General features: G+C 37.6%; 6 protein-coding genes across 12 annotated transcripts; 1 reads left to right on the top strand and 5 right to left on the bottom strand.

The window, feature by feature from the left end:
- On the bottom strand, nt 314-2,758 carry LOC105167841. The gene is made up of 2 exons (XM_011087671.2): nt 2,001-2,758; nt 314-778 (listed from the first exon to the last, which is right to left on the bottom strand). Exons 1-2 carry the CDS (start codon nt 2,384-2,386, stop codon nt 559-561), a joined length of 606 nt encoding a protein of 201 aa, XP_011085973.1. The 5' UTR covers nt 2,387-2,758; the 3' UTR covers nt 314-558.
- On the bottom strand, nt 4,090-7,646 carry LOC105167842. Its single transcript, XM_011087672.2, has 7 exons — nt 7,451-7,646; nt 6,631-6,761; nt 5,511-5,849; nt 5,367-5,413; nt 5,126-5,188; nt 4,532-4,664; nt 4,090-4,315 (listed from the first exon to the last, which is right to left on the bottom strand). Exons 2-7 carry the CDS (start codon nt 6,743-6,745, stop codon nt 4,299-4,301), a joined length of 714 nt encoding a protein of 237 aa, XP_011085974.1. The 5' UTR covers nt 6,746-6,761; nt 7,451-7,646; the 3' UTR covers nt 4,090-4,298.
- LOC105167843 (probable LRR receptor-like serine/threonine-protein kinase At5g45780) lies at nt 8,000-13,474 on the bottom strand. 4 transcript variants are annotated; one of them, XM_020695931.1, is made up of 12 exons: nt 12,935-13,474; nt 11,773-11,804; nt 11,518-11,653; nt 11,316-11,387; nt 10,942-11,085; nt 10,769-10,840; nt 10,623-10,682; nt 9,976-10,046; nt 9,753-9,899; nt 9,322-9,660; nt 8,638-9,032; nt 8,000-8,543 (listed from the first exon to the last, which is right to left on the bottom strand). In XM_020695931.1, exons 3-12 carry the CDS (start codon nt 11,637-11,639, stop codon nt 8,226-8,228), a joined length of 1,740 nt encoding a protein of 579 aa, XP_020551590.1. In that variant the 5' UTR covers nt 11,640-11,653; nt 11,773-11,804; nt 12,935-13,474; the 3' UTR covers nt 8,000-8,225. The 4 variants fall into 4 exon arrangements, with proteins under 4 accessions (XP_020551590.1, XP_020551589.1, XP_011085975.1 ...); XM_020695930.1 differs by having other exon boundaries at nt 11,518-11,650; nt 12,935-13,473; XM_011087673.2 differs by lacking the exon at nt 12,935-13,474 and having other exon boundaries at nt 11,773-12,316.
- On the bottom strand, nt 13,813-17,963 carry LOC105167844 (shaggy-related protein kinase eta). 3 transcript variants are annotated; one of them, XM_020695932.1, is made up of 13 exons: nt 17,722-17,963; nt 17,558-17,607; nt 16,867-16,959; nt 16,704-16,763; nt 16,346-16,618; nt 16,190-16,264; nt 16,049-16,105; nt 15,735-15,875; nt 15,590-15,640; nt 15,417-15,512; nt 15,140-15,223; nt 14,884-14,985; nt 13,813-14,396 (listed from the first exon to the last, which is right to left on the bottom strand). In XM_020695932.1, exons 3-13 carry the CDS (start codon nt 16,954-16,956, stop codon nt 14,295-14,297), a joined length of 1,131 nt encoding a protein of 376 aa, XP_020551591.1. In that variant the 5' UTR covers nt 16,957-16,959; nt 17,558-17,607; nt 17,722-17,963; the 3' UTR covers nt 13,813-14,294. The 3 variants fall into 3 exon arrangements, with proteins under 3 accessions (XP_020551591.1, XP_020551592.1, XP_011085977.1); XM_020695933.1 differs by having other exon boundaries at nt 17,546-17,607; XM_011087675.2 differs by lacking the exon at nt 17,558-17,607 and having other exon boundaries at nt 17,722-17,962.
- LOC105167845 (CBL-interacting serine/threonine-protein kinase 12) lies at nt 20,376-22,110 on the top strand. Its single transcript, XM_011087677.2, has one exon. It carries the CDS (start codon nt 20,493-20,495, stop codon nt 21,885-21,887), a length of 1,395 nt encoding a protein of 464 aa, XP_011085979.1. The 5' UTR covers nt 20,376-20,492; the 3' UTR covers nt 21,888-22,110.
- On the bottom strand, nt 22,265-24,825 carry LOC105167847 (CBL-interacting serine/threonine-protein kinase 20). Of its 2 annotated transcripts, none has more exons than XM_011087678.2 (2): nt 22,896-24,825; nt 22,265-22,643 (listed from the first exon to the last, which is right to left on the bottom strand). In XM_011087678.2, the coding sequence occupies exon 1, from the start codon at nt 24,282-24,284 to the stop codon at nt 22,905-22,907; it is 1,380 nt and encodes a 459-aa protein (XP_011085980.1). In that variant the 5' UTR covers nt 24,285-24,825; the 3' UTR covers nt 22,265-22,643; nt 22,896-22,904. The 2 variants fall into 2 exon arrangements, with proteins under 2 accessions (XP_011085980.1, XP_011085981.1); XM_011087679.2 differs by having other exon boundaries at nt 22,265-22,648.

A 24,987-nucleotide genomic window follows, 5' to 3' on the forward strand; every position in this document is an offset into this window, starting at 1 on the left:
ATGCGGCATGCCAACCCCCGCCTAGACATAGACTACTTTACCAAAAAAAGAGGAGAATTTGATGCGGCAGACATTTTCCAAAGAAAAAATTATTTTGTGGGTTATCTTTTATGGAACCTTGTTTGCCATATTAGGATACTGAGTTGTGTAATGCATTGCAGTAGTTATGAGCTTCACTAAGACCAAGATTTGCTTTTTACTCGGAAAAACAACTCAACAATTTCCAGTACCAAAATTTCTGTATTCCAGTCAATAACTTCACTATTTGTCCTCTCAAATATATTTGTGCAATCAAAGAGACCAAAAATACACATTAAAAAGAAAAAACTCTTTTTTGAGGAATTTTTCAGAAAGATCGAAAATGGCGATCAGCCATGATATACATAATTCGCGACCAACAGGACAATCTGTAACATACAGAGGACTATGCTGACACCAGAAATTAATTCGGGAAACAAAGTGGAAAAATGGTGGGTTACATGCTGAGAGCTGTCAAAAACTGGTTCTTCACCAGAAGGGAGTAGAATGAGGTTTTGTTTTGGGAATTTAGTTACTTCATCAAAACATATTTACACGGAAAAACCATGGAAGGACGAATGCTATAACCAGGCATGCCATTAGGAAGTTACACAATGGCTGTCCACGCACACACCTTCTGCTGCCGTCTGGTGAGCCCGTACCACTCTCAGCAGATCTGTTCTCATTCCACTCTTCCATGAATCCATTATCACTGACACCTGTAACGTTTTTTGCCGTCTCACCACAGATTTCACATAAGCTGCAAGAACAAGCTCAAGCAAATTATATATTACCGAGTAAAGAGGAAAGGAGTAAGAAAAGAAAACCTGAGGGTATGAAGCCAAAATACTTACAACTCATCAACTCATTTAAAAGGTTGTGATGTCAAATACAACAGACAGAACCATAATTTGCAATTCGAAATGCATAGAAATATAAGCATTGAGAAAAGTGGGAATTTATGCCTCCCAAATGCACTAGTTATTTGTGAATTCCAGTCTACGTATCATAACTATTCCCCAGCCAGAACCAGCAGAAGCTCATAGAACACTTAAAAGGCATGGCCACATTTCACAACTAACATGATACCATTACCATAGACCATTCTGTAGGTAAAAGAATGAGTTTGAACCACAACCCATTATACACTAATAATTTAGACACGATGGAAAACAAGGGCAGGTAAGTACATGAATCAGTAGTTCCTTTCCTTTCCCCTGGTTATAGCAAAAAATTTCATAGAGGACTTCTAGCAGATACGAAAACGAAATCCTTAAAACATTCAAGGCTGAAATAAAGCGGCGAAAGACTATGAAAGCCTCACACTAAATAAAAGTGTGGAGTAAAATTCAGAGGATCCTAAATTAGAGCATTGCTGGCTACTTCTAAGTATGGGTACTCGCCTTCTCTGAGAGTCGTGGAAAGTACCGCTATACCACTCAAAACCCATATGCATTTCAATCTAGAACAATTTACAACTATAAGAGTTCAGGTCTTCTCAACCCCTAGAATCAAAAGTATTGTCTTGACGTTCACACATAAGAAAATTCATCCCTCAGGTTCTATGGCTATGGACCAAAAGTATCCTGCTGCCAAAGCACGGTAAGGACCTCAAGATTGGTAGCCGTGATCTCCTTTTATCAGCACACGGTACTTCTTGTGATGGGTTCAAATTCACCTCTTTTTTTTTTTTTCTTGGCGAAGTATGCAGAAATTAAACCAAAATTCCAAAAACCAGACAAGAATATACTCTATCGCTTCGCATTCGAGTAATGACTTCTAAGTTCGGTAAAATAGTGCAGAACTTCTCGGTTAGTATAGTAACAAAGAAGATCATCGGCAGACAGAAAACACAACAAACAATCACAGATCGACATAACTAAAAAAAACCAGAAAGAACAGAAAATTCCATAGGCCAAGAATTTTCAGCTAAACAGTGCAATGGACACAAAAATCAGAATATATTGATGAAGTGAAATTACCTATTCCCCTTGACCCTAAACCAGGCCTCAGCGCAAAGCGAATGCGCAACTCCAAGCTCGCCTTTGCATCCACAACCAAGCTCCATCAATTCCAGTGAATTTTTACCACTTTCCTTTGCACTCAAATGGCAAATTCTACACACCCTCAGCACAAAATCGTTGCAGTCGATATCAATGACACAAGATGAACATTTATCTTGCCCATACATGTTTGCCTCCTCACCTTCTATCACTGCCGTATTCACCGCCGTCCCATTTGACTTTACATTTGATTCTGCGATCTCGGTGGCACCTACTGCAATTGCTGCAGTATCGGAATTTCTTGAAACATCACCGGGACTAAATCGGGCCGCTGTTTCATTGATCTCTCTCAGTTCTTGATCCATCAATCTCTAATTAGTCTTCAACAGCAAAACGCGAAAGCCAAGAAAATTACAAACCCACACAATCTCAGTATATCTACATACAATCTACACACATACGCGTAACGCAGAGCATGGATGGAGATGTAGTTTACTTGAAGAATGAGGAAGAATAGGAAGGTGACAGGTGAAAGAAAGGCGGTAAAGTTAATTTCATTATTCTAAACATCATTCTGATCAGGGTTTTCGGTATTTCTCTCACAAAATCTCCATCATACGCAACTTCTTCACCACCTTCAGTTGGCAGTTGACTTCATCCCACCTCTTTCTCTCTCTCTCTCTCTCTCCCTATGTAATAAAATTGTATTTAAGAAATTAATGAAGTGTTGTTATTAAGAGTGTAGGGAGTAATTAAATAGTTTAATTATAGTTGAGCTGACATGTGTAGGCGTGTTTAGCTGTGTAAGCGTTTATTACACGTGTTATTATGTATTAAACTGTACGGCCAAGGCTTGTGACTTGTCCGATCGTCCAATGTTTCTTACTCTCGACAGAATTCTATGAAACTCCGCCTTTTACCTTTTTTCTTTTTAATTGAATCCGTCTAAAGTGTTATTTTCTTGTTCAAATTGTGTATCCAATCATATGAAAAATAACTATTTAAGAAGATGAAAAGTTAAGTAGGAGAGTGAGATTGAGATGTAGGGAGGGGATTGAATTTAAGGATATGTGTTGCGAGTCATCAACATCACAACTTGTTGTCTTGAATTGAATTTGATGGATATATGGTCATGGGAGGAAACTTTGCAGATAAACTTCACGTCTTCACCCAATTTGACCTTTTCTAAGTCTGATGATCATAAGTTTTCTTTAATAATAATCTTATCCCGTGGGTGGGTTCCGGGTTGTTTGTAGGTGTGGGCCTGTCAGCAGCAACCAGCCTGGGGAGATTCTTCTTACAAATGAAATAATAGACAATACACGGATTCAATATAATAATAATAATCACAAATAATGGTAAGGGGAAAGGGAGCATATGGAATAGAATGAAAGTCACACCTTGTTTTTCTTGGGCATTGAGTTGGGGCTAAGTCAAGTCAAGTGAGGCCCTCGTCCAAGTTGGTAAGAATCCACGTCGTCACAAACTTAATTAGTTTGCGTAATCATTAGACAATTCCAATTAGATTTGTGTACCTCAATGAGATGGAAAAAAACGATTAGTGTATGTTACACGAAATGTTTCAATTCAAGAGGGCGAAATGCAGTGTAGTGATGTCCCTTCTTCATCGATGGAAACACAAAAGAATGCATGTGCAGAAGGTGGTGGATTTAAGGACCCTACAAAAATTATTGGTTTGGATTTGAGCTTTGGTTTTCGAAGGAAACAACCAACATGTAAGCGTGAAGCATGTCGAGGGTCCTGTCTGTAGGGTTTTGGATTTTGTATGTTTGAATTATTCAACATATTGTGATTTTAAATAAAACATGCCCACATGATCAAGTGTTATCCAGTTATCCACGTCTTTGGCCTGCACTGCATCCCTTTTCTTTCCCCGTTTTTTTTTTTTTTTTTTTTTTTTTTTCCCCTTTTTTTTTTTTTTTTTTTTTTTTTTGCCCTCCCTCTTCGGACATAGAAAATAGCATGGGAACATGCCTAGTCTACCATGCATGGCGTAAGAGAATAGCAAGAGAAATGCGTTCTCTAATATAAACAAAGTCCAGCGAGAGAAAGAAAAGAGGTGCAAAGATTCAGATTTCACATACCATTTGAAACGAATGCCTCACGCTGAGAGGTCATAATGGAAAGTTTAATAATTACATGTTTACATTGAAGTAGAGTTCACTTATCAATCACTGTAAGATAACCATAACTACATTCAAATGAAGCTCGATGCAGAACATCTTCCTCGACAAGCATGATTCTTCCACTCAACATTCAACCATCTTCAGTCTCTGTAGGGTGATAGAACAGACAATACAAGAAGGCCGTCTATCATTTATGCATAATAAGCTAGTAGGGAATATTTGCCACAATACAAACTTGAAAGCTACCACTAAGTGTTGAATGAGTTTTAGTAGTAAATCCTCAAAAACATAAATACATGATTACCTGTCAAAAATTACATTAAACACTCAAAAGGTGGAAAATCACAAATATGGAAAGCATACCTTGTATTGTTTCCATGTTATCTTCCTTATAAACACCAAGGGGTGAGCCATGTACAGATAGAAGCATCTCACCACACTTTGGAAGTCTGAGAGTTTTGGGTGTTATCCCGACAGACAATCTATTATTATTCACCTGCAATTATAATTTGAACAGCAACAAACTCAAGGGATTAGAATACTGAGAAAGCCAACATTGCTTGTTTCTCGGCAATGAGCAAAACTAGATTTCTAACAGATAAGTATATTGATGCCTCAGGTCACACATAGAGCTCATCAAAGCATTCTGAATGAGAAACAAACCTAGATGACATTTAAGTGTCACTGCTTTACCAGATCAAAGTTTTCAACTAATTTCAGCTCACTTCTACATGTAGTGAAAAATGACAACAAAACATAGAATAACTCTCCAATATCAATTTCTTGCTGGAGGCTACCTTGAAGGTCATATTACATAAGAAACTGAGATATCCACCATTATGTCAAGTTCAGCAGATATATTTGGACCTAGATTAAGCTTGGTAAAGGGGGAATATCAGTATAATGTCATGAAGTAGGCTTTTTCCTATAAAGTACAGGCCATGTAAAAAGGCATACATTTGGAGTTTGCAGGCCATCCTTCAACTCTAGTACTTGTGAATCAGATGGCTCTTCAAAGACCTGAAAGAAAGACGCAAAAGTGACTTCTAATGTAAAGAAATTAAAGGCCTTGAGGTATTTCCAGTTTCCACCAAAGTAAAAAAATGGGATGACGAGTTGATACAAATGCAGGAGCATGCCACAAGGAAATCTAAGTAAATATGGACACAGTAAACTAAATTTCAGTAGAAGGACATACAAGACTCCTGATCTGCAATTTATCAGCACAGAGTAGGCCTGTTTTCACTGGCATAAATATCAAGATATTGCATCAGAATTAAAAATGCATAGTAAAAATTGGGACTGTGGGACAATATTCACGCCAAAGAAGAATCCTGAATACCGGATTTATTTGAAAATTCAAAGCCACCCAAAGAAGGAATTCCAGCAGAGTAATCAGGATAAGCAATTGACAGCCGACGTAGAAGGGAAGCATGTAGTGTTCTTTCATCAGCATGGTTCAGAGACAAGTTCCCATCTCTGTCTTTCCATTTCACTTCATACTGGCCATCCTTCGCCGTCTCGGCAATGCATAGGTTTGGAAGGTTTTCTCTAAAAAACTGCAGTACAGGAACTTGCAACTGTTCCTTGTTGAAATAAGAGTGAAGTAACCGTAACATAGTCCGCAGTTGTTCAATTTCCATATCCCGAAGAGCCCTGATTGCAGCAGTTTGACGTTCAACTGATAAAAAACTATCAAGTTCATAACTTTGCAGGATACAGCAACATGCTTCATAAGCAAAATATGTATAACTTGATTTCTGATGGTTGTCAGGATTCATGAGAAATCTATCACAAAGCAACTACATATGGAGTACTGATCAAAGTGCTATTTGCAAATCTAATCATCCAATAATCTCACTCAGACATATAAGTTCCAGTGAAATGAGCAACTTAAAAAGTTCTGATTACAAACATTATTTCAAAAGCTTGCTAAAAACCAAATTTGATATTGTAGAAGAGGATATGACAAGAATCCAATTTAGCATAATCCTCAAAAGAACACCTGACAATTCAGAAGCATGTGCTCATGGATTACTCCTCAAAAATTGATACAATCGCTCATTGTCAACTTAAGCATCATAGTTCAAATTCAACAAGGGCATGTAACACATAAAATCACAAAACACTTTTGCAAGAGTTGAAGCCTAGCCAATTGCTCGATTCTGTCAGTATGGACCAACTCCCAAGAGGTATTGTGTGGTATCATCATAACAAGTCAACATCAATAATCTTCAAAAAGATGCTGCAGTCAGTCTAAGTCGGAAACACAGCTTGCTGAGAAAATATGGGATTTCTGGACCACAAACATACAGAGTTAATGTGGTTTATGTTAATTCAAAAAAATGATAATTTACAATTCCATTCTTCCCTTTCCCCGCATGTTGGAGTTAAAAGATTAACTTAACATGCTCATGAATGAGCAAAACATATTGAATACTGAGTAAAGGTGAAGTAAATACCTTCATGGTCTTGAAATGCTTCTTCCTTATTGTCTAGTGACACTCCATCTTCATGAACATTGTTTTTGCTGCTTGCAGGTTGTGTGGCATTTTTTCTAGCCCTTCGTTTAGCCATTGAAGTTGTTCACGTTCTGAAAGTAAAAAAATCCAAAAAGAATTAGTTACGCAAGGGTAAACAACATGTACTATGTTCAGGTATCTAAAACAGAACAATTCTCAAATCTGAAAAATCTAAGTGCATGTGGCTATATCAAATCAGAAGAAAGAAAATTTACTAATAGAGATCGTGTTTAACCCAAAGACATGCAAACTCAATTAAAGAAACGAATCACCTTTCATCGCTCTCACAAAATTAGTTCCTCTTACACATTCGTTGTTTTACATGTGCAGTCAACTTTCTTGTCATCACTGTTTCCTCTTGCCCAGAAAGGGCACGAAAATTAGAAACAGGACAAAAGTTCCTGTCTATTAACTACTTAAATCACGTCAATCAACTTGGAAAATTATGAAATACATCCATCTTGCACAACTTTTTTTCGCAGGAATAGAAACAGAATGTCTTAAATTTTATGAACAAAACTTGTGAATTAAAAAATGGATGTGTTAAATCAATGAATCGATAAAGAACATATATTTGAGAAAGTTGAGGACACGGAATTCGCCTTTCAAGTGTATCATTTTGGCAATTTACTCAAGGAACACAATAGTGAAAAAAAAAGACCCAGAATTGGAATAAAATTTGACGAACGGATGCAAAGAGATGTGAAAATAACCTTCAATTTCATGAGAAAATAGTGGAAATCGGAGAAAGCAAACTTACCTGAAGGAGCTACTGAATCAGGCACCTCAAAGGAAGAGAAATCGAAGCTGAGCGGACGAGAAAGGCAGAGAAAAAAAGAGGAGGGAAAACATGGAAATTGCAATTGAATGAGAACTGTAAAGTAGAAGAATGCTGCGACGTCGTTGTGGGAGATAACTATTTCTTACTGCTCCTTCACTTTGCCAGGGTTTTATCTTTAAAAGCTGATCTCTAACTTTATACTATTTTTGTAATCCAATTCTATTGAAATGCATAATTCTCAAGCTATGACATGACACGTTAATATATCATCTTAGACTGGCTTAGGTATAATCCTAGGCCTGAAAATATGCAATCCAAACATATTTTCATTTTTTTGCACAAAAACCAATAACATATTATCACTCTGTTAGAAATGCATGATAATATCACATATACACAACAATAATGCAAACTTGTCAATTTATTTTAATTAATTTGCATTTGATCCCAACTCGTTTTAAATAATTAGTCCATTTTGAAACACATTAAGATTAATTATTTAGGTCATCAATTTTATTAAAGAGTAGAGATATAAAACTTGAACTGCATTTCTAAATTTAAGCAATAATACAAACTACAAAAATTGCTTTCAATGGCTAAAATATCTTGGAATAGATGTAATATTTACACTAAGATTAGGCATTTCGAAATTGGAAGGCCTCGAAATGAACTGAAACGATTGCCTTAAATCTGACTCCAATCGCAATGCCTCAGACGCGGAGGAAGGAATCTACACTCTTACAGTACCGAAACATCATCGAGGCCCTGAAAGCTCTATGGCCTCAATAACGACAGACGACTCCTCCCGGGCATCACTAAAATTCCAAGTGAAACTAAATGTTTGGCCTTGACAGAGGTCCACTCCACCTTGTGGTTCAGGATGCTCTGTGTGTCCGTTAATTCCTTCCAAGATCTTCAACACTTCTGACATTTTAGGCCGGAGGTCTGGATTCGACTGCGTGCATTTTAGAGCCAGTTCAACTGCCTTTTCCACTTCATGCCAGTTAAAATTTCCCTTAAGATTTTTATCCACGAGCTCTTCCAGTCTCTTCTCCCCATACAGAGTTTTAACCTGTCAGATTCCACAAGCTCCTCATGAGTTCTCTCCTTCACATACAAGTACCGAATTTAGTATTGATTGAAGCATTGGTCGAAAATCCACTTACCCAATCGAGCATCATTCCTCCTTTCTGGACCTGACTGTTAGCAGCATCCAAAGCCTTCTGCCCTGTTATGAGTTCCAAAAGCAGTATCCCAAAACCAAAGACATCTGTTTTCTCCGAAGATTGGCCAGTTGAGAGATACTCGGGTGCAATATGTCCTACAGTGCCCCGGACCGCAGTTGTTACATGTGAATCCCTAGGATCTAAGAGCTTAGCTAGACCAAAATCTCCTACAACAGCTTCAAAACTTTCATCCAGCAAGATGTTTGCAGCTTTGACATCCCTATGAATTATTTTTGGATTACACTGCTCATGCAAATACAGAAGACCACGAGATGCTCCAACAGCAATACGCATACGTTTGCTCCAATCCAAAGTCGGCTTTTCCTGACCAGGATCTATCAATTAAAGGAAGAAAGGGTCAAACCAAGCTCACAAGAGACGAGCTAAGCACTAAAAGTTGGTAATTTGAATCGATTATTACATTGCTGAAAATGTTCTCTTAAAACCTTGTCAAACTCAACCCACCTACCCAGTGGAAATACTGCATGCAAGCACCACACTTCTTTCATCTCCACACACATCATGCCACCCCAAAAAAGAAACACACACACACACACACACACACACACACACTCACGCACAGAGCTTTGAGATCATATGCAAAAATCTAGTTGGATGACAGACCTCGCAAACGATCTGCAACACTCCCATTAGGCATATAAGGATACACAAGTAACTTTTCTTCAGGAGTCATACAGAAGCCATACAGACGTAAAAGGTTCCGATGCAAAGCCAAGCCTATCATCTCAACTTCAGTTTGGAACTGCACTTCCCCAGTGAAACTAGGGTCTTTCAATCTCTTAACTGCTACTATGGCCTTATTTGGGAGAATACCTTTATAGACAACTCCAAATCCTCCTTGTCCAAGTATGTTTTTAGGATTGAAGTTGCTCGTTGCTATTTGTAACTCACGTAAAGAAAACCTTTTCAAGTGTCCAATATCGAACTCATAATCTTGTTGCACTGCACATTAAAGCAATTAGGATGGTTTCATAATCATCTTTACCTGACTGTTAGACGAAGAAAAAGAAAAAGAGTGTGCAATTAGGAGGTACCATATGATGTAAATTGAACACGAGATCTGTACCAATGCACCCAACACATGAGCAGTAAGACAGAAACAACAAATGCGCAACTAACTCCAACTATAACAGCAATCACCGAATGATGATGATGGCTTACTTTTGTATATGAACTTGTTTCTGAAAGAAAGAAACATGAGTGTTAAACAGGACGCATGATCAACTGTATCATTTTATATGTAAAAAAGGGAACTACCATTCACTGGTTTTGGAACATCCATACAAATTTGTGAGGCTGAAGAGCACAGAAAGATATTCCCTGCAACACTGAAACAAAAAGCATTCCTTTCAGAAAAATTGAAATTAGAGAAATAGGGATCCAAAAAGAGTTCCACAACAATGTAAAACTGCCATAAGGATGATGAACATCAATCCTAAATGATTTATTTCTTGATTTCTAAATTTTTATGTCCATCACACTATTTTTCAAATGGTATACTCGTAACCCATTACCAGTACACAAGCAGCTTAAAATTGTACCAACTGGGGAAAAAGAAGTGAAAATTGATGGAGTCTGCAACGGCGATGTTAGCCGCGATGGTAAAACTCCAACTAAGTTTCAGAGGATAATTTGGCACCTATGTAACTTGAGCATGTGCATAGTACTAATAAGCATAATTATAGTGGAGAAAAGGCAGAAACATTGACTAGAGACTACAATGTATTGCAAATAAGAGAATACAATTGGTTGACATTCATCATCTAGCAAGTGAGTTGTACTTCTTCCAAAGCATGATTGAATGTGTTGTTGTGGATATACACATAAGACTACAGCAAAAAATATGCAGAATAAATTATCCAGAAGTAGCTATATATACAGAAAAATTGATCTAAGAACCTTACCTGTAGTCTTTAGCAAGTATCTTAGGTATAGGGCCACTTAGGTTATTAAATGATAAGTCCCTGCACAATTTAGGTTTCTTTTATTCAACATCCATTTGCTATCCTCATTGTTACAATATATTCAAGGTTCAGGACAGAAAACATACAAGACAGAAAGACCTGTGAGGTCGGCGACATCTCTTGGAATTTGTCCAGACAACTTGTTCTTGCTCAGCCTCCTGCAAATTCGCCATGTCCATTAATTTGGTAAAGTAAATTAAAGCCACTATGGCTTTAAAACAAATAAGAATCTGGATAAATAATACTAATACGTGCTTACAAGTAACTAAGCCGAGTTACGCGACCCAGAGAGCTTGGAATTTCACCATCAAACTGATTACTGGAAAGATCAAGTGTTTGTAATTCAAAAAGCTTTCCAATCTCAATGGGAATGACTCCAGACAATTGATTATTCTGTAATAACCTGTGGATGCTAGCATGAGTCAGGGCATGTAGCAAACCAACAACTAAGAAATAGAAACCAAGACTGCCAAAACTCCATTGTTGAATGATGCATATATATATATATATATATAATAATTGAGAATCATGGGAAAAAATTGTCAAAGGCGATTCAATCCAAAAGCATGTGATAAATCATGTCATGACCCATTCCCGAATGATGCATAACATTCAACAGAAAATAGGACTCACATTGTTCGAAGGTGAGTTAAATTCCCAATACTTGGTGAAAGTGTGCCGGATAATCCCATACTAGCCATTTCTCTGTCAGCCAGAAACAGAGAAGGCAAGTTAAGCAAGCAGAACTATGGAAAGGGAAAACATACAACGAAAATTAGGGATATAGTCTAAATAAGTGAATATTCTAAAACTAAGACATTTATGAAAAACTCACAACGAAATAACAAAGCCCTCTGGAGAGCAGCCAACCATGTTCCATGTACAAGGATCGACAGAGTTGATATCCCATCCATCAAGAACATGACTTTCATCTCTCATTTCTCTCTTCACAGACATCAGAGCAGCAACTGCTAATACCATTCAAGAAACCCATGTGCATGTAAATGAAAAGAAAAAAAAAATGAAACAGAACTTTTTTCTTTAAAAAAAAAAAATGAAAAACAACGTAATGGTGCAATGTGGAGCTCACCTTCAAAGTTGACACCCTTTGGCGAAAGAAGACTGAAAGAAGAACTAGCAGCAGTCACCCGGAGGAAAAGAAGTGACAAAATCAACTTTAATTCTCTCATCAGATCTCCAAAGTAAATAACATGAAAATTATTTGCAGTTGAAAAGTTGCTCTTAGCTTCTTATCTTTCTGATAGTAAAATCTTGTTAGATGCATTCACAAAGATTAAGGATGTTGGCTGAAGAGGACGGAAAAGGAGAACAAAGAACTCATTTTTCTTCATTTCCCTTTGTTGCAGGTCTCTACCACAAGCACACATGGACACTATTCACACATACACAGGTATGCAGATATACAATAAAAAAATATGACAATGAAGTCAAAAGACCCACTGAGCTCTGGAGCTATTTGACCTTGAAAAATTCCTTGTTTATATGATCTAAAAGTAATTGTCAGAGAAGATGCATACGGAGCTCTATTAGAGCCTTATGACGCACCTAACTTTAAACATATTATAAGAGTAAATGATTCGATCATTTCTTTTCTACTTTTTAGGTTTTGTGTTTATTATCCAAAGTTTATAAATGTTTTCTATTCAAAAAAAAAAAAAAACTTTATATATGTTTATCTTTTTTCCCTTTTGGCCTTGTTATTATTTGGGTCCGGAAAAACTATAATTCAATCATAAATTTGTGTATTTTCAAGCTAAAACTCATAATTATATTCTCAATATGTGGAAATCCAATTTCAATCAATTTGACCCAAGATATCCGTACATGTATGAGCAGTTGAGTTAAACTAATTCATTATCATCCATTAATAACATTATAGCTTACTTTAAAAGCTTTTTTCTTGCTATTGTTAATTAAAGGTTATATGAAACATGATCTTCTGATTTTTCCTTAATTGTTTTGGGTTTCTACTCTTAAAATCAACACTTAAATTGACCCGTTTATTTCATAATCCTGCGAAAAATATTGTGAAAACAATTCGTACGAATCACCATTTATTTACTGGAAATCCCATCCTTATTAGTTATCCAGTATACGCAAAACCCTTGAGTCACTAAAAAAATGTGACTGTCGCCGCGGACGAGGAGGACACTATTACTGAAAGGAAAATCCATCGGGCGCGATGCGAAATATTCAAAATAAAAGGCCAAATAGGAAAAGAAAACCTTTACCCTTGAGATTTGGGAACTGTGGAGACTGTCCCCTTGTCTTCTGAAGGACAACAATTCAATGCGGTGGGGCACACCACGATCAAATGCACCGGAACGGAAGGGACCGTCGGATTGACATAATTCAATGGCGGGGAGTCGTAAATGACTGCGCCTAAACAATGGGCAAACAGCCACTAGTTGATAATTAACTATATCCGAATTTTGCGGGGCATGGATGTGCGTGCTGGCGCCATGATCGGTGCAGCTGTCGCTGCTTTGACTAGTCCAGAAAGGAAGAGGACAACTAACGCCCCAACGACGTCGCACCACATGGGGTGATCAGATCATTGATTTCCCATGCCAGCTGCTACAAGTTCCGTAATTGGATGGGCAGTCGGCGTCGGTGGAGTCACATGATTGCTAAATTACGCCCATAAACCTTCCCCACGGCCTCTTAAAAGTTACAGAGCCCACTGATATATTACTTGGGCCCAATTGCAAGGCCTACTACACTTTACACTGTCTTCATACGTAATTTCTACCACACCTCGATTTTTATTTTTTATTTTTATCAAATACGATATGATATATATATCAATTTATAAAATAAAGAATCTCTGTGAATTTAAATCAAACTAAATTCTTTAAATCAAACTAAATCAAACTAAATCCCAGTATTTTCATTTTCATTTTTTTATTTTTTATTTCTGACTCCCAATTTGATAAGCTTCACAACCAAGGTGTGTCCGTTGTGATTCTAGATGGCAAGTCGATGAACACAACTTCAGTAGCCATGTCTGAATACCTCCATGTCATTCTCTCAATCTCACTCTTGGAAGCATATATGTAATGAAAACAACTACAATAAGAAAATAACTTGGAGAAGTAGATGGAGAGCATGTAATTAAGGGGTAGAATAGATTACTTGGCATAATAAGCAATAATTTCCTTTCACAACATGTATAGGGGAGAGGGCAGCCGTAACAAGTAGAAACAGAAGAGAAGCAGATCAAAACAGAAAAAAACCCGAACCCACCATTTTGGATCCGGATGCTCCTTTGGGGCAGAGATATCTATTCATACACACTTCATAACTTGACTGCTGCATGCTTTTTTATCAGTAACCAAAACATATACACAAAAAGGATCATTCCCTTTCCAGGTATGCTGTGCTCAGAGAGGAACCGGCAATCGCGCAGGAAAAGGTAAAAACTGCATGTATAGAAGAAACAATCCAGAGACGCCTGCTGGCTGCCGCCTTCTGTACTTGTCCTCGTACCTCAAGAGAAGCCGCTGGTCCGGCTAACCCTCAGTTAGAGGTGATTTAGAATCTGCCGTGTTTGTTAACCCATCAACTAGCATTACTCACCATTAGTCTATTTTACGTCATGCCCTCGTAGGATGCAAAAAACTGTAGACCCATTTGCCTTTTCACATGGTCTGGTATTAGCTTGTTGATGAGATCTGGAGAGGCACCAGCCAACTACAACCAAGAGACCAGAAAAATACTAAGTTAACAGGACCACAATCTAACATTCCACTCTGAAAAGGTAATATAGATGCAGAGAAAAAGGTAATGCAAAGCATAAGCATATTTCACAGCTTCTTATTTGATTTCGGTTAATCACTGGTGAGAAAGAGCATTAAAGTATGACGGTTTGCCTATCACAATGCATTAATTCCAAAAGGATGTGAATCAAATCAAGCAATAACTTAAATTACTATGTATCATTATGCATGTATTCCAGCTTGATATCCAGGAACTAATTCAACAGTTTTAAATGATTTGTGCCTTCTTACAATTGGTTTTAATCATGTTTTGACATCCTAATTTTCATTCAGAAACGAATCCATCAGCCAAAAACAAGCTCAAGTCATCAGGTCCACTGAAAAAGCTTTTACAAGGCATAATTCAGATCATTTTTTTTATTTAAAGTTGAAAAAGGAGACGATAAACCAAATTCACACACCTCCTGTTTGAAGTTGAATAGATGTGGCAATGGGCGACCATTAGGCAATCGAGCATTAGGTTCTCGAAGTTCATCAAAGAAAGGATGTGCACATGCTTCTAGCTGCAATAAGAACATCTTGTCAAAGAACATATAAAAAAATTAACTACTTGCAGGTAGTTAGTTGAGAATCAGATACTCTTTCTTTAAACAAAATACTACATTATGCGCCCACAACATCAACCAAGCTTCAAAAAAGGAAATTGAAGAAACTCACTGCAGTGCAACGGAGATTTGGAGAGTATTGCAGCAACCTAGAAGTAAGATCTATTGCTTCAGGTGGCATCCGTTTTTGAAAAACCTGCGAGAAAATGGCACAGATACTTGGCAAGTCAATTTACAAAAACCTTTGAAAAATATACAGATGTTTTACATCTGAGCTCCTTATAAACACACTTTAAAGGCTAGCACAATATAGAATATGGGAAAGGGATAAATACATAAGCAACATATCACAGTATGCAGGGAATAAGCTTCAAAAGGGGAATGTTTACCTTGTGCCAAGGATGAGCTTTTATTTGTGGAAACCTAAAATCAGTATAGTTTGGATTCATACAACGAATTTCCTCTCGCGTTGGAGTTCCAAGAACCTAGAAGATAAAATGTTAAAACTTAAAAAATACCAGAATACTTTACATCACTTCCAGAAACGACAACAGAGTGTTACCTTGATGATTTCCACAAGCTGACCCACAGCATTTTCCCCAGGAAACAAAGGCTACAAAATATGCATTATAAAGTCAGACGAGCACATGTGAATAACCATGCAAGAGGAAAACAAGCAAGTCAGCGATAGCATGTAGACTACTCACTTGGCCCAGAAGAAGCTCAGCAAGGACACAACCCGCAGACCAGATATCAATTGAAGTAGTGTATTCAGTTGCACCGAAAATGAGTTCAGGAGCCCGATAAAATCGCGAGCAGATGTATGATATGTTTGCTTCCCCTCTCACCTATTTGAATTTGAAAAAGAAAAAAAAAAAGGTGTTGTCATAAATACACTAGTACGCAGCAGAAGTAGGAATATAAACAGCAGCAGAGCTTCATAAAAAATTAAATATGGAAAGATAATGAATATGGCAAAAAGTAGGCAGCAACGTTATGATCAAGAAAAAGTAGCACTTACTAATACTTTTGCACTTCCAAAATCGCATATCTTAACCTGATGAGTTAGAGGATCAACCTACAGAGAGAACAGGTGAAATCAAGAAAAAGAGCACTCCTGCAGTTCGAGTTCTCAGTCTTTAAATGAGCTGCAAGTGCGTACCAAAACATTTTGAGGCTTCAAGTCTCTGTGGCACACCCCGGCAACAGAATGCATGTAGGCCAACCCTCTGAAAATCTACAAAGACATCCTAATTATCATGTTGAAAACAGGAAAATGCTATGTCAGAAACAGCTTGTAAGGAAATATGCTCCTTACTTGATAGGTGTAAAGTTTAACGTAGATGAGTGGCATTTTCTGGTTCATGTCACTAAAATGCTTCAGAACACGAAACATGGTTTCCGGGACATACTCCATAACTAAATTGAGAAAAAGCTCGTTTTGGCTTGTTGTTGAAAAGAAACAATGTTTCAAGGAAACAACATTAGGATGATCCATTGTCCTCATTAACTGCAGTTCACGGTTTTTGTATCTTCGGTCTTGCAAAACCTTCTTTATAGCCACAGTCTCTCCAGTTTCAATGCATTTGGCCTAAGTACAATGACAATAACAAACAAGCCCGATGAAAAACATAACAATGACAAAAGTAGCCTTAATGGTACAGCAATATATATACCTGAAACACAATTCCAAATGAACCAGTCCCTACAACTCGCTCGGCCATGTAACTAACTGTCTGCAGAAATAACAGAAACAAATTGAAGTATTAATACAACATTTTCCTTCTTCCATCATTCTTCGGTGTTTTCTTCTTTCCAAAGAAACAGATATGTGAATACCTGCTTAGGTTCTCCATTCTTGCCTCCAATAGTTGTTGAAATTATATGCCCCGTGACTGTATCATTCCTATCCATTACAGGAGCATGCATCTCCTGTAAAAGTGAAATCACAGTCATATCAGAAACCACAATACAAGAATTATAAAGATGAAGCATTTAAACTACTAAGAATTAGTTATGTAAGCAATTAGTTATATAGATGGATATGTATAGATCTCAAGAATATACAAGCATATCAGATCAAGTAGATTAGTTTTACATAAGATCAATTCAGTAAAGATCTCAAGTCCGGATTCAAGAAATAAGCAAATCCGTGATTCTAGATATTCTGAATGAAAAGACGACAATAAGCAACCTGACGAGATCAGAGGAAAATATCATGAAAAGAAACTTGAAACAGTAACATAGTCTCTCTGTTGGCATCCAGACTAGATAACAGAAACATAACCAAATCAGAGTAGAAAATGATGGAGAATTTCCTTAATCCTTGGGTACAAGACCTGAGTTAGAAATCTAATCCCCCAATTCTGATAATACATTGTAGTTCTGATTCCAATCTTTAGAAAAACAAAACAAATAACACACACACAAGTAAAACGCAATCTCGAGAAATCAAAAGTTGCCACAAAGACCAGATGGCCAGAAACACACAATCTCAAGAAAAATAATCAATGAGCACCAGAAACTACACCAAGTCAACAAAATCCAGAGCGAAGAGTGCTGATCCGAAAGAAAGTAGATCTGCAATGTTTAGGGGAATTAAAGACGGAAAAAGATAGATTTTCTTGAACTCTTTCTTACAATATGACCCGCAAAATGAAAGAAACCAAAAAAATCAAGAGAGTAAAAGCTCACCTTATCGTCGGCCATGGCAACAAATTCCCTGCGAAGAATCAGAAAGAAAAGAAAGAAGGATTTTCAACGAGTTACCCAGTCTGCAAAATTTCCTGTTTATGGTTCAGACCTCATAATTGTCGGTAGGAGAAAAGAAAAGAAAAAAAGGACGAAAGAAAGACGGGGCGAGGGAGAGAAAAAGGGAGGGGGGGTTGCAGGACCCATAAGCCGAACAGCATCCCATGTGATTACAGCTGCTCCTTTTTCTTTCTCTTGGGAAATAATTGGAAAAAAGACACCGGAGTTGTGTCTTTTATTTACCAAGATTGCCCTTATTGTTTTCAAATAAATTCATTGGTCCGTCCTTGATACTCTAATTGGCAAATGGCAACTTGGGTTCTGGGCCTACTCAGCAAATGGGCTTGGATCATTAGGCCCATATCATTGCACCTACGCAGTCCAATACAGAGTAATAATTCCACAACTCGGGAATTCTGGAGGCTGTCCAATCACTTGGTACAATACACTGAATCTTTTTATTTCAAATTATATTGTATTTTTTATTATTTATAATTCTTAAATTTATACACATCATTTGCGTATGTTTTATGAAATAGAAACTACGGACATAATAGAAATTTCAATCTGAATTAGACAATGTTATTTCGACATTCACGTTAGCATGCAAGTACTAAGAATATAAGTATTTTTGCATGCAAAATGTAGACTTTCTTATAAGCCTAAATCCCTTAAAAGGAAGAGCAGCAACAAAAAGATGAACAAAGTAAACTTTTCATCCTAAAAATGTGTTTAACTTTTTTCCATTTCACTTTCCAATCCCATGTTCAAACTTTTGATCTCAATATTGGGAAAAAAAATGACACATATGGATTGTTTGGTGCCCAAAGTAAAGAAAACAAAAAAGATTTAACATTTTTTCAGTTGGTATGAACGTCTATTAAAAGGACAATCAAAGTGCTATAATATATAATTAATCCCATGCAAACACTACTCACCATAATATACATTTTGTTTCTCTAATTATACTCAAACTATTTATGTATATAAAATGTATGAAATTATTTATTTAAAAAATTAAGACAGATGTACCTTTCACCTAACCCGCCCAAACCAAATATTTCCAGAAGCATATATGCTCACTCCATCAATAACCAATTCTTTAAGCTATAACAATCAAATCTTCTACTTAAACTTGAGTTTCACATTCTCAAAAACGGTAAATAAATAATTGTTTTTTTTTAATTAAGTAAGATATGGTAAGTAGTATGATAGTTTCTGACGTATGAAATCTAAAAATCAGTTCAGGTTTAACAAGTTAATATCGGCATTACTAGCAAAATAACTTCAACGAACTAAGTTTAGAAATATAACTCCAGATTAAATGAGGACAACGCAACATTTTTTTTTTGTACAATTACTAAAAATGATTTGATTGAAGGCAGTATGAAATCGGGAGTTCACATTCAAGGCCAGCAAAATCCTATATATTACTGGTTGCTGCGCCGAATATGGGTGTTGGACCAGCTGCCGCGTTATAAGAGCCCATGGAAAACGTGGCTGCGATTTTAAGTTGACTGGTCGTGGTTGAAATTGCGTCCCGCATTACTTATACACATAAAATAGTGCAAGTGTGAAAGAGGACCCTTAATTTAGTAATAATTGTTAGAAACAAACACGGTCTTATCATATTACCACATGTTTTTCACCTACAATAAACTTACATGCATTTAATGCTTTCACATGACTGACTCTCACTCACTTTGCAATAATATCATCTTATGTCTATTGTTTGGTTTGTCACTGGCCCACAATTGTTTCCAATCTTTATTCATTGCGTACTTCACTTTTATGTTTGAGATAAATAAAATATAAATAGATAAAATTTGAAATATGATCGAATTATATTGTCACACTTTAATAGTTGAATAAGGGAGTTTTTGTAAAAAAATTTGCTTTTAGAAAAATGATTTCTGTAGAAAAAATTGAAAGTTGTAGCAGAATATAAAATGGATAGCGTTTGTAAAAGCAGATAAAAGCTAAATTGAATAGTGATTGAAAAAAAAAATCACTTTTAAAATAAAAAGTTATTGATGAATGAATGCTTTGTGCCTATATGTTAAAAGAATATTGTTTATTATTTCACTTGTTGTTTGTCACTAATAATTATTTTTTCACAAAAATCATAAATTTTATTTCGATTGGTACTTAATACTTATATGTTTTTAAAAAAGTATGTTTAATTTAATAATGTTGTCATTAAATATATAATTGTTGATTCATACACAATAATTATAATATTCAAATTCAGGTCAGGTAAGTGATCATTATAATTTAAATAAAATTTAGAATCTATTTTGAAGACATTGTATTGAATAATATATTGTTTTGATTAATTATAGGAGAAATAAATGACAAGTAAAGATTTTGGATCAACTAATTTGCAGTGAAGATGTATTTTTGTTCTTGAGACATGAATCATGATTAGCAATGGTTCTCACCAATCATGTACGCGTCCACGTTCTAACAATTACTCTTTAATTTTAATTTTCTGGAAGAGTAAAAAGGTGGCCGCTGGCAGCGCCCAGCTGTAAGGGCTTGTAATAGAATATGGGAATAATTCCACTGGGGACTATTCATTTATTCCACTTTTAAAGGCCTGACAGCAGGACAGAAATCCAGAAATCTTACTGGCGAAAACCCAATCACGAAACACAGCGCCAGTATTATCAGGACTTGAGAGGAAGTTGAATCAAGATTTCCAGGCAATATCTATGGCAGCCGCCGTGCCCAAGGATCCCAAGCAGAAAGAAATGGCGGGGATTTTATTAGGCCGATACGATATTGGGAAACTCCTCGGCCACGGGACGTTTGCCAAAGTGTACCATGCGAGGAACGTGAGGACGGGGGAAAGTGTGGCGATTAAGGTGATTGATAAAGAGAAAATCTTGAAAGTGGGTTTGAAAGCCCACATCAAACGGGAGATCTCCATTTTGAGGAGAGTTCGTCATCCAAACATTGTGCAATTGTTTGAAGTTATGGCGTCCAAGTCTAAAATCTTCTTTGTTATGGAGTATGTGAAGGGCGGTGAGCTATTCAACAAGGTGGCCAAGGGCCGGCTTAAGGAGGAAGATGCCAGGACGTACTTCCAGCAATTGGTTTCCGCGGTGGCCTTCTGCCACGCGCGCGGCGTGTACCACCGTGATTTGAAACCTGAAAATATATTGCTTGATGAAGATGGGAACGTTAAAGTGTCCGATTTTGGGTTGAGTGCTATATCTGAGCAGATTAAGCAAGATGGGCTTTTTCATACCTTTTGTGGGACTCCGGCGTACGTGTCGCCGGAGGTGCTGGCAAGAAAAGGGTATGATGCGGCGAAGGTTGATATTTGGAGCTGTGGGGTGATACTATTTGTTTTGATGGCTGGCTACTTGCCGTTTCACGATCAGAACATCATGGCCATGTATAAGAAAATTAATAAAGGCGAATTTAGATGTCCAAGGTGGTTTTCGCCTGAATTGATTGAACTTTTGACTCGATTGCTCGACACGAATCCTGAAACCCGGATCACAATTCCGGAGATCATGGATAATAAATGGTTTAAGAAGGGGTTTAAGCATGTGAAATTCTACATTGAGGATGATAAATTATGTAGTTTTGATGGTTGTGAGAATGATGATATTGATTCTTTATCTTCTGAATCGGTGTCTGAGTCGGAGTCTGAGGTGGAGACCAGAAGAAAGGTCACCAGTCTTGCTAGGCCTGCTAGCTTGAATGCCTTTGATATCATTTCGTTTTCGCGTGGTTTTGATTTGTCCGGGTTGTTTGAGGAAGGATCAGATGAAGGAGCGAGATTTGTTTCAGGGGCTCCAGTTTCAACAATCATATCAAAGTTGGAGGAAATTGCCAAGGTAGTGCGTTTTGCGGTGAGGAAAAAGGATTGTAGAGTAAGTTTGGAGGGACCTAGGGATGGTGCTAAGGGACCTTTGACGATTGCAGCCGAAATATTTGAATTAACACCGTCTTTGAGAGTGGTTGAGGTTAAGAAAAAAGGAGGAGATAGAAGAGAATACGAAGAGTTCTGTAAAAGTGAATTGAAGCCTGGTCTTACAAGCCTTATGATGGAAAATGTTGCAAATTCTTCTTACTTGCCTTCGGACACCGAATAGATAGAGAAAGAAGAGAAAAGATAACATTCCATGTTTTCCTTGTTTCTTGTAGATTCCATATGATGTTTACTCCCGCTGCAGATAATAGTACCTCTGATTGCTGTGCTAGTGAGATGAAAGGTTGACTGCTTCTTCAGTCTGTTGTTAATTTTCTTTATTAAGGAACGTGCTGTAAAACCAATGAATACACGAATATACTATATGCCGTTGGCTACTTGATGAAGTTTTGCCTGTCAGATTTCGAGTACTGATTGATTCAAAATCTGTTTCAATATTACCAGATAAACATTTTGTGCAATTTGGCAATCATAAGATTTTCAACTTTATGCTCTATATAATCTGAGTGTCGAACAGAGAGATTTTCTGAGTTGTTCCCATATATGTTAGAACCTGTACATATATGACAGTAAGTTGTCAGGTTATGCTTAGCAAGTGTTAGGAGATTGTCTGGAAAGAATCTGTTATATATAACTTCCAAATCCATGTGAAGGGTGGGCAAATTGCTGCTAACTTATACTCCACATGGTCATTCTCCTTGTATTGTGAATCTACAAGTGAAATGATCCACTGAAATTAAGATTCTCGAGTTCAATTTGTCAACTACATCTATAGTCACTAGCTGTCATCTTCTATGCAGCAATGACTAGTTTTATGGCGTCCGAATGATGACAGTAGCATGTGTACTGTTTGTTGCAACTAGTTATCTGTCCGGTGGGCCTAAAACTAATTGCTGTCTGACTTGATTGCTCTCTGAAACTGCACTGAATGCAATTTGAAAATCAATATTCGCACCTACCTTAGTTGGAAATCTCACCACAAAAACATAAGATGTAATCAAATAACCAGAAACTGAAGGAAAAAACTTGGGGGGGAGAGGGAAGGGGGGAGGGGGGGAAGACGTGATTCTGTGAGAAAACTCCTAGAAATGAATCTACCTCAAAATAGAAAACATGCGAAAACAATCCAAAATCTATAATAAGACACGGGAAAGTATATAGCAAGTATTACCAATTAAGTCTAACTAACGTTTTCTTCTGGTAGAGTTTGCTGCGTCAAGTTCGTCCCACTTCCCTCCCAACTCCACACCACATCCTTGAGCGATGGCTTCAATTCTTGATCACGAAACTTAACGTACTCCATCGTGTCGCCGGCCGTCTTCTTCACCTCCACCATGTGAAACGATGGGGTCACTTCGAATATCTCCGCATCGATAGCTAGCTGCCCTTTTCGTCCCCCTTTGCTACCTTGCATTTTCACGATTCCATCCTTCTTCTTGATCTTGAAACTCTCCATGACTGCCAGTTCCTCCAGCTTCGACACCACCATTGATGGTGGCATTTGGGTTGTGAACCAGGCCTCAGACTTGGCCGAATTACTACGGTCCTTCTCGAATAATCCAGATAGGTCGAATCCTGGAGAAAGGGATATGATATCAAATGCATTCAGGCAGTTTGGTTTCTTTGCAACGGCTGGTTGAGCATCTTCTTTGTTCTTCCCGGAACAAGACTCAGTATCCGAATCATCAATCTCCAAAATGCTGCGCGGCGACTGCTCGTCTAAATCAAGGTCCGGGGTTTCGATCCGCTTGAATCCCTTTCTGAACCATGAATTTTCCATGATCCTGGAAACGGTTATTCTTGTGGATGGATTAGGGTCAAGAATTCTTGAAAGCAGCTTTTTGACCTCCGGCGGAAACCATTGCGGGCACTTGAATTCTCCTTTGCTGATTTTCCTGTACATTTCCATGAGATTTGAATCATGGAAAGGAAGATAACCCGCCAATAGCACGAAAAGGATTACACCACAGGACCAAATATCAGCCTTTTCTCCGTCGTACCCTCTTTTGTTTATAACCTCCGGGGCAACATATGCTGGAGTCCCGCAGGTTGTATGGAGAAGACCATCTTGCCTTTTGGAATCAATCAATGCGCTCAGCCCGAAATCCGACACCTTCAAATTCCCAAATTCATCAAGGAGGAGATTCTCGGGCTTCAGATCACGATGGTACACGCCCCGACTATGGCAGAAATCCACGGCAGCCACCAGCTGTTGGAAGTATTTGCGTGCGGCATCCTCTTTGAGCCGCCCTTTTGACACCTTGTTAAAAAGCTCGCCGCCTCTGATGTATTCCATGGCAAAATAAATCTTGGATTTGCTTGCCATGACCTCGTGGAGCTGCACCACGTTTGGGTGCTTGACCAGCCTCATTACGGAGATCTCACGCTTGATTTGATCGATCAAACCAACCTTCATCACCTTCTGTTTGTCGATGATTTTGATCGCCACGCTCTCTCCTGTTTTCAGGTTCCTAGCATGGTGAACCTTGGCAAACGTCCCCTGGCCGAGCAATTTCCCTATCTCGTACCTTTGCATCAAGATATTGCCTTTCTTCTCCATTTTTACTCTCTCCTAACGAATTTTTTTCGTCTAATTGTAAAACATTAAGGCCCTAAGCTCAAAAGAATTGGGCCATTAATTCTTTATCGTTGCACATTGACGTAAACATCCTGAAAATTAGTCAAACCTACCAAATATTTGATAGTTTTCTGAAGGATGCAGGGGAGATTCTAAAGCCGGATTGAAGGGGGTCTGAAAGCCTTGCCGTTGAGGCAAGGTTGAAAAAGAAGTTCCCTTATGTGAGGAAGAACCAAAATGAGTGCCCAAGGCGCCCCAAGGTTTTGATTCAAGTAATAAGGGGAAGCCTGCGAAAGGAAACGGTAATTATAGTAAATTTTGTGAACAATGACATGTAGCAAACAATTCGCAGACGGTTGTTATATGAACGATTGACATTAAATCTGTATCGGATCAAACTTGTAGTGGAGGTATTTTGAGGGCCCATGAATACCCTTGACACACATTCAACATGAGACGTGAGAAGTTTGTGGAAACTTGTAGAAGGGATCCATGGGTCTGCGGCTGCGTATTTGGTGTTTTTGTTTCCTTTTCTTTTTTTTTTTTTTAAAATCATATTTAAATTGCAAGAAATAAAAGCCTTAAATTTTACTATTATCTCATATTCTAGTTCTTTTGTGACTGCCCATATGATGTGATGAATGATGGTAAGTGCCCTTTATCTCAAATTTGCAACCTCACATTT

This window comes from Sesamum indicum, linkage group LG8 (assembly GCF_000512975.1).
Source record: "Sesamum indicum cultivar Zhongzhi No. 13 linkage group LG8, S_indicum_v1.0, whole genome shotgun sequence".
Lineage (NCBI taxonomy): Eukaryota > Viridiplantae > Streptophyta > Magnoliopsida > Lamiales > Pedaliaceae > Sesamum > Sesamum indicum.

Excerpts from the sequence above, each read along its gene's own strand:
- LOC105167841 (XM_011087671.2), bottom strand. The coding sequence starts at position 2,386 with ATGGATCAAGAACTGAGAGAGATCAATGAAACAGCGGCCCGATTTAGT. Across the intron at positions 779-2,000 it reads TTTAGGGTCAAGGGGAATAG|CTTATGTGAAATCTGTGGTG; the intron begins GTAATTTCACTT and ends TTGTTCTTGCAG.
- LOC105167842 (XM_011087672.2), bottom strand. The coding sequence starts at position 6,745 with ATGGCTAAACGAAGGGCTAGAAAAAATGCCACACAACCTGCAAGCAGC. Across the intron at positions 5,850-6,630 it reads AGCATTTCAAGACCATGAAG|TTGAACGTCAAACTGCTGCA; the intron begins GTATTTACTTCA and ends GTTTTTTATCAG. Across the intron at positions 4,665-5,125 it reads ATGGCCTGCAAACTCCAAAT|GTGAATAATAATAGATTGTC; the intron begins GTATGCCTTTTT and ends TTATAATTGCAG.
- LOC105167843 (XM_011087673.2), bottom strand. The coding sequence starts at position 11,872 with ATGAGAGAATTAAAGTTGATTTTGTCACTTCTTTTCCTCCGGGTGACT. Across the intron at positions 11,654-11,772 it reads AAAGGGTGTCAACTTTGAAG|CAGTTGCTGCTCTGATGTCT; the intron begins GTGAGCTCCACA and ends GAATGGTATTAG. Across the intron at positions 9,900-9,975 it reads TGTTCCAAAACCAGTGAATG|AAACAAGTTCATATACAAAA; the intron begins GTAGTTCCCTTT and ends TCTTTCTTTCAG.
- LOC105167844 (XM_011087675.2), bottom strand. Across the intron at positions 16,619-16,703 it reads CATTTGGAATTGTGTTTCAG|GCCAAATGCATTGAAACTGG; the intron begins GTATATATATTG and ends CATTGTACTTAG. Across the intron at positions 16,265-16,345 it reads TTAAACTTTACACCTATCAA|ATTTTCAGAGGGTTGGCCTA; the intron begins GTAAGGAGCATA and ends ATGTCTTTGTAG.
- LOC105167845 (XM_011087677.2), top strand. The coding sequence starts at position 20,493 with ATGGCAGCCGCCGTGCCCAAGGATCCCAAGCAGAAAGAAATGGCGGGG.
- LOC105167847 (XM_011087678.2), bottom strand. The coding sequence starts at position 24,284 with ATGGAGAAGAAAGGCAATATCTTGATGCAAAGGTACGAGATAGGGAAA.